This window comes from Clytia hemisphaerica, unplaced genomic scaffold, assembly GCF_902728285.1.
Source record: "Clytia hemisphaerica strain Z4C2 unplaced genomic scaffold, Clytia hemisphaerica genome assembly, whole genome shotgun sequence".
NCBI classification, from domain to species: Eukaryota; Metazoa; Cnidaria; class Hydrozoa; order Leptothecata; family Clytiidae; genus Clytia; species Clytia hemisphaerica.
In genome coordinates this window covers 1,055,786-1,073,856 of record NW_027104114.1, presented here as the reverse complement: position 1 = coordinate 1,073,856, position 18,071 = coordinate 1,055,786, and the positions used below count along the sequence as shown (strand labels likewise).

The following is an 18,071-nucleotide window of genomic DNA, read 5'->3' as shown; positions in this document are numbered from 1 at the left end:
AAAATGTTCAAGAACAAAGAAAGTATGAATCAAAGGAAATCAATCTCCTCGCTTCGACCGCCATCTTGTTTTGTTTTGAAAACGTTTGTTGTTTAAGGAGCGCGGAATTAGAAAATATATCTTTTATAGCCAGTACCCGACTTTAGCAAGCTTTTCCCTGTCCAGACAGCAGAAAGTGTGTTACTGGTAACAAGCGCCGTTTCTACCAAAACGGGCAGACAGAAGGGCGGTGGCGTAATACTGTACATGGGCGTAGAATGGCGGTAAAAAACCGCGCACTGGAAAAGGAGGAGAAAGCGCACCGTTTTAAGAAAAATTTCCCTTGAGCAGGAAATTTTTAATAAAATAAACAAGAAATAAGGGGAGAGGTTACCAGCACTTCACCCTTCAATATTTACAACATAATCATCAAGATACCGTGGACGCCTAACATTGCGTCTCACACGATTGTTGGTGTCTTCCTCAGGGTCAGCACCGTTGGGGGTGTCATCTGGTTGAAGAGTTGTTTCCTCGTCAGATGAAGTGAAGTCGTCGATATGAGTGTTGTCCCAGTCGTGGAAGTATAGTCGTTGGCGGGGATTTGCGGGGTATATAAGTGTCAAAGGTAGATCGTACTTTCGAGACATGAAACGTGAATTATCGAATTTCTGAACTGTAGCCATATGGCCAACAATTGCTCCCTAGATTTATGCTTGGAGCCTTCTTGTTTGATGAATACCAAGTCACCGACTTGGACGGTAGCATCTTTAGTAGCGTTTCCACCTCGACCTTTGAATCGGGCACTGGGTTGATGGTTTCTTTGTCGGAGATGCTCGTGTTGATGAAGAAGTGTGTTGTCCGTCACGTCGATTTCGTTGCCGGTTGATTGATCTCGTCGATGGATGATTTCTTTTGCAGACAAACTACGGGATCGAATACGCGTATTGAGGTTGTGAAGGGCTTGCTCGAGAGCAAGCGGGGTTAATGGCTTCCCCTCTCGCTCATTACGGATTAGTTCATTTTCGAGCTCTTGAATACCCTTGTCGATTGTTGCGTTACTGTTTTTATTCTTAATTCTACCAAAGTTAATTAAAATACCGGTGGATGATAAACTTTTGTCTGTCTTGAGAGACTGAAAGCCAGGGACGGCATCGACCCGAATGATCGTAGAAGGTGTTCTGAGATGGTTCATGGTAGATAGAAGAGCAGAACGAAGACTTTCGGATTTTTCGTTGGGAATAAAAACGGCGGTAGTGTAGCTCGAGAAAATATCGCGAGAAAGATTTTTTGTTTTGTGCGGCGTAAAACTTTGGCAGAGAACATCTTTCCTGGGTGGTGTGGCAGGGTTGTTGATGTTTGCTCGTAGGTTTCGTTGGGTAGTTTCATTAAGGATTGACAAGTGTGGCAACTTGATGTGACAGACTCGATTGTAGAAATGCTATTTATAGCATAGAAATGGCGATCGAAGACCTTTTGGAGTTGATTACGGTTTGGGTGATTGAGTTGAATATGGAGGGCGGTGATAAGCCCGGGGAGGATGGCGGAGGGTACAACGATCAGTTGTCGTTGGTGGACGTAAGGATCATTCTTCTTGACGATAAGGAGATTATTGGCGGAGATTGTAGCAACACGTAGGTACTTTCGAACGTCTTGAATGTGTCGAGCCTTCCGTGGTGGACGTGTCCCTTGTTGTAGGTGGGCGAATGCACGACGTAAGGAGGGGCATTCTTGTTGTGCAGAGTGCCAAGAAGAATTGTTGAGGAACGGCATTCCAGCGGATCCTGAAAGGATGTCGTCGGTCGATACTTGCTGAACCACTGAATAGACTGTCTCTTGTAGGAACTTGCAAATTTGGCACGATTTGTCGCGGCATTCGTCCGGGTTACGAGAACCAAAATCGCTCGAATGGTTGGATGAACCGCTGATGTGGCAAACTTCTACGTTGAATTCGCTGAGTGTGGCAAGAAAGGTCGAAACGCGACTTGAGGTGGAAAACTTTCCTTGACGTAATCGTCGGTTGGCTTGAACTCACAGTTCGTTGTCGGTCAGCACTTGAGTAGAGTGGTGAGAGTCTCGTATGTATGGAGCAAAGTGATGAACATCGGATGATATGGCAAGGGCTTCATGTTCACAGGGCCACCACTCGATTTGGTGTGACTTTAGTTTAAAACTGAAGAATCCACCGATATGACGTTTGCCATCACGATCAAGGAAGAGTGTAGCGGCTAAACCTTGGTTGACTGGAAAAGCGTCTGTTGTCAATGTAAGCTTATCGTCGGGTCGAGGTATGGTGATCGTTTTGGGTGAGTTGATAGCCTCTTGGCATCGAAGGAATTGAGTCCTCAGTTCGTCCGTCCAGTGTATCTTTTGCTGGCCTTGCATGCCTTTAATGGAATCCTCCAGTGGTGCGACGAGCGAAGAGTAACGTGGTATGCAACGAGCAAGGGCTTTAAATGCACCGATGAACGATCTCATTGATGTGCATGATGTTGCTGGTGGCTTGACGGAAGCTAGTGGTGATGTCTTGTGGACGCAAGGGTGATAATGTGCCATTTTTCCATATCCAGCCAAGGATTGTTGTCTCTACTGGACAGATCACGGTCTTGGCAGCGGATAAGCAGAGATTGTTTTGGGAGAGTCGTTGGAGCACCCTTTTCCAATTCTCTAAAAGTTCCTCGATGGTGTTTCCAACAACGTGAACATCGTCAGCAAGAATAATAACAATTCCTTGCTGAATTAAATCTCCAAAAATACGACACATTAGTTCTTGTAAATGTTCAGACGAGCCGGGCATACCCATAGCAGATCGAGGATACACACGTAGTCCCTTGAATGGTGTGGCAGTTCCAAGGTATCTCATTGAGAATTTGCAACAGGAATTTGAAAAAAGCTTTTCGTCAAGTCAGCTTTAATAAGTTACTTCCATTTAGAGAGTTTTCGTAAAACATCATTACAAGTGTTGGAAACCGTTAGAAGTATTTGCGCACACTGTCCGAGATTATTAAATGCTGTAACAAGTCTATAACCTCCGGAAGGTTTTTCAGCTAGGAAGCTAGGAGAAACATACTCTGCATCGACGTTAACATCTTCTGGTTTGGCAAGGACGTACGCCCAATTGTTCAAGCTTATCAGCTTCTTCTTGTAAAGTTTGTAAATTGGACTGTTTATAAAAGGGAAGCTTGCCCTTCTGTGGTGGAGGTTGGACGTTACCGATGTTGACTTTGGCATGGATGGTTCCACTGTGGTCGTTGTAAACACCAAACTCAGGATTGAAGACAGAATCGTATGTTCGATGGAAGTTACGGAACAACTGGCGTTGTTCAGTGTTGAGCTGGTTGTCCGGATCAAGCAAAACAGCATCAGAGAAGAGTGATGTATGAGATGGACGGGTACCGGCAGACTGTATTGTAGGTGCTGGATGATGGTGTTGATACAGCGAAGGGAAGTCAGATGGTGTAATGACTCTCAGTATCATAGCGAAATGTTGCGACTTGGAAAGCGAGATTGCTTCCCCGGAGTTGTTGGGGATACGAATGTTGCCATCAATGACTCTTGAGATGTTAGGTTCTGGCCATGATCCATTTAGTGGTGATGAACGATGTGGCTCGATCGAGATTTTGCCTTCATAGGATTTCAGTGATTCGCTACTGAATTCTAAGTATTCTCCTGGAAGAACGACATGACTAACGTCACTGCGAAGGATAAACAATTCTGTTCTGAATATGTCTGATTGTCTAGTTGGTTTAGTGCCGTACGCAAAATTGGATGATCCAATGGTGATCGTTTCTCGTTTGAGATGAACCTGTATATCGGTCTTTTTACAGAAGGGTACGCCGGCAAGTAAGTCGCAGTCAATTGTATCAACTACTAACGCTGTAACTGGTAATGGAATGTCACCAAAGTTAAGTTGTATTCTTACCTCTCCGTGTATTTTTAAAGAACTCTTATCTACGGAACGTGCGTGTCTGGTTGGTTGGATAACGATGCCAGAGCGTCTGACGAAAGATCTCGAGATGAGTGATGAAGTAGCGCCTGTGTCGATCACAATATGAGCTGGATGATGTTGGTAGAATGCATGGAAGTAAGGGGGGAAGAATCACATTGGACTTTTTGTATTGTAGACTCTGGCGTGACTTGAAATTGATCACTTTCGAAATGTTCTGCTTCCTGGGGTACATAATCAGAAACGTCAACGGTTAGTGCGTCAGCGATTTTCAATTTTTCAAATTGGGACAAAAAATGACATCCGGCAATGTCGTGACCCTGATGATTCCTTCCAGCTGATTTGCAGAGAATGCATGATTTGGAGTTGCTAACACCTTTGGCGTTGAAACGAGGTTCATCGCGACGTTAAAACGTTTGATGTTGCTTTGGACGTCGGGAGTTGGTGTAATTTTACTGAAATCTCATCTTGGACAGATAAATCAGAAAGGAGACAGTCCATAGCTTCGGCTAGCTGAGGTTGTATTTCTTTAAGAGTCTTTGATTGTAGGTCGTGGGCGTAAATATTAAAAACTAAACAGGAAGTACTACGTTAGTTGATTGTTACACCATATCTTATATAGTATATTAAGCAGATATTCAACGTGAAAAATCAACTAACGTAGTACTTCCTGTTTAGTTTTGATGATTCGTTTTAACACTGCAACGTTTTTTGCAAGCTCAGCATATTTTTGATAACAGTACAGACCACAACTCATTATTATAACAATAGCGTTCAGTTTGAGGTCGTTGTTGTTATTTTCTGCCCGCGTAGTTTGATTATTCGCCCGATAGTGTCATTTGGGCCCGACGCGGAGCGGAGGGCGCAAATGGCACTAGAGGGCTAATAATCAAACTGCAAGGGCAGAATTAATGCAACAACGAACGAAAACTTAACGCTATTACTATTATTATTCATAGTGGACATTCAAACAACGTTTTTTTTCTAATGTCAACCAAGTCTTTTCGCTTCAATACAATCTCTTCAACAAATTCTTAGCACCTTGCGAGCGGGCCGCAAATGACCAAAAAGTGTTTTTTTTCTGACGTTATTTTAGTCTCTTCGCTTCAATGCAACGACTTCAATCCGATTCCGAGCGGGCCGCAAATGACGTTATTTCCCTATACCCGGGTGGTTAATGATATTTCAGCCCTCTGAGGCCTGGCGCTTTAGTTTCCTCAGCGCGGATATAACAATTTGAGTCACAAAACCTTTCAATACCACCCGCCGATTGAACCTTTAATGGCTTACTTAATGACCGCTATATGGATAATAATGAATCTTACGATCTGGATTTCAGTGTTATTCATGATGATTATATAGCATCGTATATGAAAATGATTGCAAAGATTTCCCTTTTCTTTTATATCAACTTTTAATTGTTTCAGCCCAATTTTTGTACTAACTTAAAATAATTCTAATTTTAATCTTTATTTTAATTTTTATCAGTAATTTCTTTTACAATAATTAAAAAATTCAAGAGCTTTTATTTTTCACTCTACTTCTAAGTTACTAGCTTTACTCGTGATCGATTAAATCATTTATTCTGATTTTGAATTTAATGTTTTCTGTTGATCAACTAGGTAGGTTCATAAAGGTATCACCTGTTCTTGCCAAAAAATCGGAACTCGAAAAATATATCCCAAATTGTACTTGGTACCGTGCGATAACTATTACTTTTAATTAAGTTTTAAACTGCTTTTAAAATTTCCGTCGAGATGTACATAAAAGAACAGCTGCTTGGTAGATTCTACACGGATTTGGAGCAATACTGGTCAGAAGAAAAGCAATTTTGTTTCTTCAGCACGAAGTTTAGCACAATATGATAATAGGGGAACGCTTATGTATAACTATAAAACCTTTGAGAGATCAGCGCCCCGGGGTTGCACCTCGGGTAACTTAATGCATGTCCCAAAAATGCATTAATTTTTCTGCCCCAGTTCCAGTCCCTAAACCATAACAAATTATACATTTTTGGAAGCGTATTTGGATGTAAAATACCATATTCGGTGTAACTTAAATTTTTTCTCAGCAGAACTTTTTAAACTTTTTGAATCATCTCAATGTATTTTATCACTGGTCCAAATTTCATAAAGTTTTGATGTATATTTCTCGAGATATTCAACTTTTTGTATTTATGACGTCATCAATCACCAGGTGTTCTTAAGATATCTCTAATTATACTGAGAAAGAATTTAACTTACACCGAATACGATCTACATCCAAATACGCTTCCAAAAATGTATAGTTTGTTATGGTTTAGGGACTGGAACTGGGGCGGAAAAAATAATGCAATTCTAGGACATGCATTAAGTTACCCGAGACTAAGGCAAAATTGATTACGGGGACGTGTCGCTGGTCAGGGTCCATATTTCAGGCTCTGAAGATATTTGACAGAGTCCCAAGTTTACCAAATATTCATATCTGACTTTAGACTCTGTTGGTCGTCTAGATCAATGCTCCTCCGGGATGGGTGCATTACCTTTTATTATTTTACTAAACGCTCCTCCTGTACTAACGATTTCATTTGAATTTGTTTTCGTTTAAGCAAATAAAAATTAAAGCAAGAAATTAATATAAAAAATATGGAAATATGTTGCATGCACTGGATCTCAGAGCTCGATATATTCTGGATATACTTCACCAAATACTTTTGTTGATATTACAATTGTGTATCCAGAACCATCAACATAAAAATCCACTCACCAATGATTTTGGAGTTGCTTTAGCAGAAATTCTGAAGAATCTTAAAGAGGACTTTAAAAGTCAGAAGGAGATACACGGAAATGATTATTACGCTGTGTATTTTTACGATGGTCCTAGAAAGAATCGACAATTAAAAGCAAGGATTCCAATTGAAACTTTGGATATAACAATTCTGGCAAAACTACTCAATTTGGATTTTATGATATCAGAGATTCGTCAAAGATCAGAATGTTGTAATCAATGCTCTGAACAGCATAAGAAATGTACCTGTGGAAACATCCGATGTAACAACAGGGCTTGTAAACTGGAGCCATGCCAAGATGTTAATTGTAATAATGCACAGAATTGTAAATTTATCACTTTCAAACGGTTCATTGGTTTAGTCCAAGGATTCAGGAACTGTTTCGCTCATTTGAATGATCATAAATTTTTAGATGATCTGCAAAAAGGAGTACAACATCTCCGAGATTTCCCTAACTTGGCATGGAAAGCTTTAATGGGTGAAGTTGTAACTGCATCATTGGAACCTCTTGATTTTCTGAGGAAATACAGAGCTCCAAACAGTATGAATACTTTTATAACAAATCACCAATTTAAATGTTTTGAAATGGAATTGTACATTGGTGTTTTTAAAGACACTGATTTTCTTCTACCTGCCGTGGCAAATAAAGTGAAGCATTTCCAAAACGTTGTTCTTGGAGCTGAAGGTATTGATGAAAATATTGAGAAGAAGTTCAAAACAAGTTTGAACGATTTCAAGAACAGCCTGGATACGCTGACTGATAACTGGGACGAGATGAGAACTAATCTGAACAAAGGTTAGTAAAGCACGAAGATTAATACTTTTTATTTTCATAAAGCAATTCCAGCTAATCCATTAAGTGTGAAGTCTCCTTTTTGGACCTACCTGGAGGTGGAGGTCCTATAAATTTATCCGTGTTCGTTTGTTCGTTAGATCGTTAGTTATCAGCTTTTCTTGAGATCCGCTCATTCGATTTTTCTGATTCTTTACTCAAAGATGCATAACTATAAACCCTCAAATGTTACGGAGCCCGATTTTCAGAAAAAAATTTTTTGGGTAAATTTCAAGTATCATCATAGGTAAAAGTTGGCTCGAGTAGATTTTCGTAAAAGAATTTATTCAGCTCAAAAAACGCATCTTTATCTATAAGAATCACTATTAATAAGCATAAATAATAATAGTAATAAAACATAATCAGTTTTTAAAATAGAAGTCAATATCACGGTGGAGTCCGATGGTTTGGGTCATTTTTCTGATAGTGGAGCGTCTGAGTTTAGCGACTTGAGTAAAGCGTTCTTTGAAAGGAACAGTCATGGCCCAAGATTCACATCCGTATAGCAATATTGACTCAACCGTAGATTTGAACAGACGTATCTTTGTCGAAGACTTGATACGCGAGCACCAAACCCTTGTAAGTGAGTTAAGGGCTCCCCAAGCTTTGGCAATACGCGTGTTGATTTCGCGTGTGGTGTTTGTGTAACCACCAAGGTAGACGAAATCATCAACCTTTTCTATGACGTCTCCGTTCAATGAATGAATGAATGGTGTTGTTTGATGATGGGTTGATGTGCATAACCTTTGTCTTCCCGGCATTCAGAAAAACACCGATAGTCTGGGTGGCGATCTCGACTTTGTGGAGTAATGCCTCAGCTTTGTTAATGGTATCCTCCATGAGGACAATATCGTCGGCAAAAGCGAGTTCTGGTAGAAGTTCAGGAGGGGTTCTGCGGCTTCTCCTTCTCTTCAATGTTAAGCCATCGGTTGGACCAATAGTTGTTCGGAGTGCGTAGTCAAGACAAACAATAAAGAGAAAGGGAGCCAGGGGGTCACCTTGCAGGACTCCTGCATCTATCTCGAAGATATCAGTGTTACCTTCTGGTGTTATGACGAGGGCTGACGTGTTTTCATACATAACTTTGATTGCAGATACTATCTCAGGTGGAATTCCATACGAAGCCAAGATTTTTAGCATATTTTTCCTATCGATGGAATCAAATGCCTTCGTCGATTTAGTAGGAGAATGATCTTCTTCTACAAAATCTTAAACAATTTAGCCCCCTCTTATTTACGTAACTATTTACCAGCAAGACTTGCGGCACCGGGAAATCTAAGAACAAGAAATCCTATTTATCAATTTAATATTCGAACTGACCGTTTCCGGAATTCTTTTTATCCATACTGCATAACACAGTGGAATATTCTGGCTGGTCGTATAGGAGATATGCCTTCAGTATCTACCTTCAAAAAAACAATCCTTGAGTTTCTAAGGCCCAAACCTTCTCCTGTTTTTCGAGCTCGTGACAACCAGGGTGTTGATCCTTCTCAATCGTCTTTGAGTAGGATTTAGTCACCTCAATGAATATAAATTTAGACACGGTTTTCGTGACACCTTAGATCCTTTTTGTCCGTGTAGAACAAATTCCATCGAAAACTCTAAACACTTTCTTTTGCACTGCTCTATTTACTCTCAGGCAAGACATCTTTTGTTCAACAAACTTCTGAACCAAGACATAAATATTTATCCACTAAGCCCTCCTAAGCTCTTCAACCTTTTGTTGTACGGTGATCCAGAATTACCTTTCAACATAAATAACATAATAATTAATCTTGTCATTGAATTCATTCTCGACTCTGAAAGGTTTAGTGGTGCCTTATTTTAGCTTAATGATCTTCTTACACAGCTCTATAATATTTTTTAATATTTGTGTTTATCCTTTTAGTGATGGTTTTCCCTTTAAGTTTTTTATTTTATTCAATAGCTTAGTACCCTTGGCGATATCACTTAGTGCCTTGCGGGGGGGGAGCTATTTATTTTTTCTGTGTTTGTTTTTGTAAGTAGTATATGTTCGTAAGTGTAATGTAGCTTCTCAAATCATATAAAAAAAAATAAAAAAAACTTCTTCAATCGAAGCATGATTGTGAGGTGAATAGCAGCTGATAATAACCGTTTTTGGGTTACCACTGAAGGTAGCAATCAGGATGCGGTCGTTCACCTTTTTTATGGAAGAGAGTAGTGGTAGTAAAGATTTCTGGACTGTGAGGCCAATCCCACCGATTGTGGCGTTGATGTCGTTTTTGTACGCTGATGCTGTGAATAAAATGCTTTTACCAATATCATGACTAATTAGTTCAGGGTCGTTCTCTTTGTGAAGGATGCGGTGCTCTTGGATACAATACAATACAGATACAATCAGCTGTAGGTTGAATTTGTTAATGTGAAGATCAAGTTCATTACGAGCAAAATTCGAATTAAGCGAGCGAAAATTTAAAGTCCCAATGTTATAAGATCTTTTTAATCGAAAGATCCCTTTTTTGGACGAGAGGTCGGAGTTTGGCCGTCCATTCAGATTTAGGCCAGACTCGTCATCAGTAGCCGTTGAGCTGACACTCGACCTATTCAAGGGCAGAGAGTCACGGGCTTTAACCGTGGTGCTGTTTCCGAACTTCATCATGTTTTCTAATAGCTGGTATAGCTGTGATGCTTCGCTAGAGCTCTCACAGGCGCAGTGTCTTTCTTGAGAAGAGTGAAGTTCCCCTACCATTGACCATAGTATGGTTCATCTGCCAGGCAAACGAGCAACAGGAACTCGAACATCGATTTGTAGATGACCACCCCCTGAAGCAGAAACCATTCCTGCCTCCCGAATGGAGTATCACTATATTCGTCAGGCCTCTCCCCTTCGACCTGTTCGGCTAGGTAAAACCTGCCAGGAGTAAACTCCCGCCGACATAGCTCTCCGGATCATTAAAGCACGCAAGCAACCCTACCGCGTCAAGGTTTAGTGATAAGAGGTCTTTAACCTTAAGATGGCGTCAAAACAGCGAAAAAATAGCAAAACACCTTAAAAGAGATCATATTTTCAAAATGTTTTATTTGGCGGGAATTTAATTTGGCGGATGGTGGAAAAAAGAAATTTTGGCGGGAACTTAATTTGGCGGATTTCAGTCAAATCCGCCAAATCCGCCAAATTTTCTTTCCGCCAAAATTTCTTCCTTTAAGGTAGAAGGAGTTAGAAGATGCGCGGACCTGCCTGAATGATAGAAAGGTGCCCAGTAGTAAAACTTCAAATTAATTCGCTAGAGTACAGAATCAAGTAAAGCAGGGCCAATTTTGGAGGCTCTTGGGTCACTCGTTGACCAAAAATGGTTAAAAAACGGTCAAATTCTTATAAAAGTGGATGTTTGTCAATTTTTGCATTTTTTTTGACTTTTTGGCTTAAAATCTCGCTTCGCCCTCCTATATAGCCCATGTCTAGTATACTCGTCATTGCTACATAAAGGGTTAATAACTTTGATCAAAACTTACGAATGTAAAGTGTAGAAAACAAACAATCCTTATAGTATTTTTAGTTCTAGTCACTCCATACTTGAAAAGTGCTTTTTTATCACTATCTGGTCCCCCACTCCTCCTTACGTGATTTCTTGTAATAGTTATCTTAGTTACCACACGGTACCTCGGGAGTACAATATGGGATATATTTTTCGAGTTCAGATTTTTCGTCATAATATAGAAAACTCTGAACGAGAAAAATAGTTTAGAATAATGCAGAGATAAGATTCAAATAATTAAAGTTTTTGTTTTTAAATAAGAGTGATACCATTTGCTTACTCATCAATTTTAATTCACAAGCTTTTTCGCGTTGGATTGACACGGATGTGGAGCAAGATTGGCCAGAAAGAGGAAAAGAAAAACATTTTTTTGCTTATATCAGCGTAATATAACAATAGGCAGACACTGTCCCGACCTGAAATATGTGTCTCATATGAAACGGGAACACTTATATAAAAATAAAACCTTTAAACCTTTTTACGTTTAGATTGTGTTCAACATAATGGAACAGTGATCAATTACACCGATGCCAATTTGAAGAAAGAAAGGTAAATTTACAAGAGATACGTTAACCCTTTTAGAGACCGATGACGAGATATCTCGTCATCGCGTTCAAATATACGAATATACTGATGACGAAATAACTCGCAATTACGTTGTGTTCCTAGTATACCGTGGGTTTCGAAAAAGTGTCATCTGATATACCGAAAGAAAAAAATCATCTAAAATTTTTTAAGTCTAGCTTTAAAAATTTTAGATTTCTAAGTTTATGGTTAAAAACTAATGTTTTGTGTTAATTTTAGTTCAGAGGTGAAGGAAATAAATTTTTGTGTTAGTGTAATTTAAGATGCACGATCTAACGGTTGACGATGCACGATTCGCGATCCGTGCATAAAATATGTTAATTCATGCGTAATTAGGCTAATCATGATAAAATATTTAGGCAATTTACAAACTTTCATTCGCTGACTCAATTATTTTCAAAAACATCATTTATGTAAGATTATACAAATTATATTTAAAGAAGTTTTCCTGATTATACCATGATCCCTTTCTCTTTTCATTTTAAATTCAGTCATAGATTAAAAGAAAGTGAAAGCCACGTGCAGTCACCTTCTGTTCTCTCTTTCTTTTTGGACCTACCCCGTCGGAGGTCCTGTAAATAAACCTGTGTTTGTTCGTCCGTTCATTCGTCTGTTACCAACTTTTCTCAGGATTTTTGGTATAAAGGTGCAAAATGGTGTTGGCCAAAATGTGACGGAGCCCGATTTTCGAAAAGAAAATTTTGAGCAAATTTGGGCCAAAAGACGGCTAAAAAACGGGTTTTTCGGACTTTGTGAAAAATTGGATCATTCATTCTTTCTGATTTTTTGCATGAAAGTAGGATACCATCATAGGTAAAAGATGGCTCAAGCAGATCTTTGCAAAAAAATTTTGTTGGCTCAAAAAACGCATGTTTATCTTCACTATTAATAAGAATACATCAATGTTCTTAGCCAAATTACTGAATTTTTTTATGAAATAGATGTTTTTTTTGCTCACGAAGTCTTGAATATGAAAGAATATTTTAAGAGCATGAAATTTTGGTTTCTAAACGTTTTTTTGTAAGAAACAAACGACTAATTTTAATAAATCATCACTATTTGTGTTCTGAATGATTGTTTAATGGTCACGTCACGTAGATATCAATTATAAATGTGTTAAATGCATAACCAGGTAGGTCCATAAAAGTATCACTTGTTTTTTATAAGAATGGTGTAAATCCATTTCATCATGGATATTGTTAACTTTTTTGGGAAAATCATCCTAAAATATTCTTACAGCATTCTTATTACTTGGTGGTAATTGATAATTTATTATTTAAAATGCTCTAAAAATGGCATTCTTAGCTTAAGTAGTAAATTTCCATGATGGTGATATTTATTTAGCATATTCTTAATTTTTTGGCCATTTTCATCATGGACATTCTTATAAAGTGTATTCTTATATAAAAAAGCGTGTATCAATAATATGATATCAATCAATGAGTTTCCAATATAATCACTGGGAAAGCTTATTATGTGGTCGAACAGATTAGTTTCTTTATAAATGCTTTCTTGGAGCTAAATTTGAATTTTATTGTTATAATTTCTCTTTGAAAATCTAGCCTCCCTTATGAAGCATTAAAGGATATTTTTGAAATAACCCTATCCTTATACGCAGATACTTTGCTCTAACAAATATACTCTTTATAATATTTTGTTCATTTTTAAGTTTTCAAACTTCTGCCAACATATCTGGAGGATGTACTTTGCTTTTCAACGAAAATTACAATATCATCGATCTCCAAATCAAGCAACCCAACGTTCAAGACTGGGTGAAAGTTTCAGAAAGTTCCCATATAAAAAATAGAATGATCGAAGTCCTTAAGCTTCCATTCGGAAGCCATCATGAATTTCGTGGTTTAGCTGAAACTCAAGATAATAAAATTATCTGTTTGAATAGTCAACAAAGTGTTACAATTAGAGGTAATCTTTTATGATAAATATCATATCATGTACACTTGCATGCAATCCTTTGATGCAGCCACTCTGCTACATCTTTTTATAAAAGAATGATTTTCATTAGGAATATGTATGAAGAAATAACATTTTATTTAAATAACTTTTTCTTAAATTTCAGAAATCAAAGGATATGATGATGCCAATCTTGAACAAGACAAGTATGTACATGATCATAACACCCCTTTCTCACAGACCTGTTAGGATTTTTTCAGCCAGTGGGGATAAAATAATGGAGTGAAAATGGATGAGGATTGAATTTCTCATATATTTTATGGCTGGGGATTTCAATTCTTTTGTTTTTAAGTCAGAAAATTCAGTGGGGATGAGAAAAATAGCATAATATTTTGCAGCGAGGATTGGTTTATTTGATCATTTTTAGTGGAGACAAAATAAAGGGTATAATTTTCCACCGGGGATGATATTTTGGCCAATTTTTCCAGTGGGAAGGGGTCCCAGTGGGTCTGTGAGAAGGGGGTGAATCATATGATTTTAGATTCGATGTTTCTCTTATGTTTTCTCAGCATATCAATAATATGATATCAATTAGGGATCTTCTCAAAAATAGATTTGCTTAAATAATCGAATTTAGGCGAAAAATCGAAATTCGATTATTTAGTCATCTCAGTTCGATTATTTAGTCACCTCGGTTTGACTATTTAATCCTATTATTGGATTAATCAGTGAACTGTTATCAGATAGAATAATATCTCACTTTGGCTACTTCGTCATCTATTCAGATTCCTCAGGTGGAGTTAAGGCAAGTTCCAAACATATTTTGCATGACGCGCACCGCTTCCCATTGTTCCTTAACTTTCGTATACAGCTCAAAAGAAGCGTAATAAGGAGAGAATTTCGGAAAGTGCTGGGCCGAAAATTTAAATTAAGCCAATCTCAAGATATCGGCCAAAAACTGATTTTTACGTTAGGAAATACGTCGGAAAAACACGTCAAAAAGACAAGTTAAATGACGTCATATTTAAAAACAGCGTTAACTTCGATTACATTACTACAATTTACACAAAATTTTGACTGGAGACGTTGATTGTTAATTCTGAAATATTGCATGAAAAAAATTTGAAAATTTTTGATGACGTCATCATTATTTGACGTATTTTGATTTTTACCGACAGTAAATGACGTCATCTAAAAATTTCTCTACAAATATTTTAGAATCGTTAATCTACGTCTGCAGTCAAAATTTGGTGTTATTTGCAGCAATGTAATCGAAGTTATCACTGTTTTTAAATATACGTAAAAATCTGTTTTTGGCCGATATCTTGAGACTGGCTTAATTTAAATTTTCGGCCCAGCACTTTCCGAAATCCTCTCCTTAATACACTTCTTTTGAGCTATATACGAAAGTTAAGGAACAATGGGAAGCGGTGGGCGTCACGCAAAATATGTTTGGAACTTGCCTTAACTCAGCTCAGTCCCTTTGTTAAAAGTGATTATTGGTCGTAAAAACAGTTTCTCAAAATCTGATGCGTGGATAGAAATCTCTTTATAAGGGTATGTTTGTACGGTATTTTTTCTCAGTTACGAAATTTTTAGTTTTGGAAAACGATTGATATTTACAAATCTATTTTACCTTACAATCTGGAATTTTAGGAGCTGAATATTAGTGATTCCATCATTTTTAACTCCTAAAATTAAAAAATCAATTTTAGTCTATACGGAAAGAATAACTAATTTAGGTGAAAACTTGACACTAAAATTTCTTTTCTTAGAATTCCCTTTTCAAATAGTTTTCAACACTTGTGAATCTATAAAATGAGCTGATTTCAAATATGCAATTCTTATTTGCATTGAGGGGACCGAAGTGCCCGAAATTTCCAGTTGAAAATAATCAAATTATGTGCCAATCAAGCATGAGAAAATATGCGATTAAAATACGATAAGAACAAAGAAATGACATTATCATTGCACACGTGCAATTGAATTCCCATTGCAACTAAGGGACCCCTTACAGACACGCTTCATTTTGAGGAAAAAAGCATGAATTCATTCTATCTGATAATAATTCTATGGATTAATTAATCCTTTTGATTCGATTATTCAACCACCGGAAGGTATTCCAAAATATAATCGAATTTTTTTTCCAAAACATAGTCGAATATCGGTTATTTTTTCTTACGTAGATCGAAAACAGCGCAAACAAGCCTTTGTCTACTGTAGATTTGAAAGACAAAAGAAAGATATTTTCAAAAAGCCGTAGTCAAATCAACCAATGTCTGCATAATTCTTCTTACCTTTTTTGATCTACCAAGGGGCATCATAAATTATGAAATTATAGAATAATCCTTTTGTGAATCACATTATCGCATCATCTTTAAGTTTCTTATATGTTTGGATAACAATTCCACGATCTCTCCACGATAAAGTACATCTATCGCACATACTTTAGGCGTACAAACTTTCGCTAGCAGAAACTTTCACGATTTTTGCGAATTTTGGCCCTATTCGCGAAAGTAAATGTTAATAACAATTCTAGGAAGGGCCATTCGCGAAAGTTCATGTTCGCGAAAAGTTCTTGACATAATAGAAAATCTGTAAAACTTCAAACTTTGAACTAAATATAACTTTTATGGCACTATTTAGCTTGCTAAAAGACTAATAAGTCAAAGGACAAATGTTTCAAATCAATCCAATTAGTATTTGTCCCTTTAATCGCTTTAAGCCATTTTTTCATGTGAAACTTCTCAATTTAAGTCTTGATTCGCGAAAGTTTATGCTTGCGAAAAAAAATTTCCATTGAATTTCCGAAAGTAAATTTCGTGAATTTCGCGATTTTTCGTCCTCGCGAAAGTTTCTGCTCGCGAAAGTTTATACGCCTAAATCATTTGATTGTTTTTTGTTCTCTTCGCGTAGTGAACTAAAATTGATAATTTAAGAGATTTGTCACAAACAACACGCGTTATTGTGACGTGTGTATGTAACCTTCAATCAGATCATAATTGTCGTCTGCAAAACACGCTGAAGTTGTAAAGAGGGGTTTGAAAACAAACGATCTGACGAGCAAACTAGCTGGCATCAATAAGGAACGTGCATCGTCACAGAAGAAAAAATTACGTAATTGTTTTTAACGGGGTGCCAAATCAAGAAATTTCAATTTTTGACATTCCATCAACTATTGTCCTCATATGGTTAGTTTTCAAGTATCTTTTAAGAATGACAGTAGGAAAAAAATAACAATCTTGTACCATATATTTTGTCGCATGTCTCTAAAGAATTATCACATGTTGTAACATATAGTTTCACCCTACCACACCCTGTCACATCATTTTAAGCAGAAAAAGTGTCAAGATCTAGATCCGCATCTGTTGTCACAAGTCTCGAAAGAATAATCACATGTTGTAACGTATAGTTTCACCCTACCTCACCCTGTCATAACATTTTAAGGAGAAAAGCTGTCAAGATCTAGATCCGCATCTGTTATCACAAGTCTCTGAAGAATTATCACATTTAGTAACGTATGGTTTCACCCTACCTCGCCTTGTCACAAAATTTTAGGGAAAAAAGCTGTCAAAATCTAGATCTGCATCTGTTATCACAAATCTCTGGAGAATTATCCCATGTTGTAACGCATAGTTTCACCCTACCTCACCCTGTCACAACATTTTAGGGAGAAAAGCTGTCAAGATCTAGATCCGCAACTACTATCACAAGTCTCTAAAGAATTATCACATATTGTAACGTATAGTTACCTCACCCTGTCACAACATTATGAGCAGAAAAGCTGTCAAGATCTAGATCCGCATCTGTTATCACAAGTCTCTGAAGAATTATCACATGTTGTAACGCATAGTTTCACCCTACCTGACCCTGTCACAACATTTTAGGGAGAAAAGCTGTCAAAATCCAGATCCGCATCTGTTATCACAAGTCTCTAAAGAATTATCACATGTTGTAACGCAAAGTTTCACCCTACCTCACCCTGTCACAACATTTTAGGGAGGAAAGCTGTCAAGATCTAGATCCGCATCTGTTATCACAAGTCTCTAAAGAATTATCAGATAATGTAACGTATAGTTTCACCCTACATCACCTGTCACAACATTATAGGCAGAAAAGCTGTCAAGATCTAGATCCACATCTGTTATCACAATTCTCTGAAGAATTATCACTTGTTGTAACGTATAGTTTCACCCTACCTCACCCTGTCACAACATTTATAAGCATAAAAGCAGCCAAGATCTAGATCCGCATCTGTTATCACAAGTACCTATAGAATTATCACATGTTGTAACGTATAGTTTCACCCTACCTCACCCTGTCACAACATTTTAGGGAGAAAAGCTGTCAAGATCTAGATCCGAATTTGTTAGCACAAGTCTCTGAAGAGTAATCACATGTTGTAACGTATAGTTACCTCACCCTGTCACAACATTATGAGCAGAAAAGCTGTCAAGATCTAGATCCGCATCTGTTATCACAAGTCTCTAAAGAATTATCACATGTTGTAACGTATAGTATCACCCTACCGTACACTGTCACTAATTGAGGGAGAAA

General features: G+C 37.6%; 2 protein-coding genes across 2 annotated transcripts in view; both read left to right on the top strand.

Annotated features, from left to right (window-relative positions):
- Window positions 1–18,071, top strand: part of LOC136813408 (coiled-coil domain-containing protein 60-like) — a 108,665-nt gene that overhangs the window by 22,572 nt on the left and 68,022 nt on the right. The gene's annotated exons all lie outside the window — the stretch shown is intronic.
- LOC136813407 (uncharacterized) overlaps window positions 13,279–18,071 on the top strand; it is a 47,142-nt gene continuing 42,349 nt past the window's right edge. Inside the window, exons 1-2 of the mRNA XM_067069926.1 lie at window positions 13,279–13,526; window positions 13,681–13,720. Coding sequence (XP_066926027.1) covers window positions 13,412–13,526; window positions 13,681–13,720 — 155 coding nt within the window. The 5' untranslated portion in view covers window positions 13,279–13,411. The remainder of the gene's footprint in view (window positions 13,527–13,680; window positions 13,721–18,071) is intronic.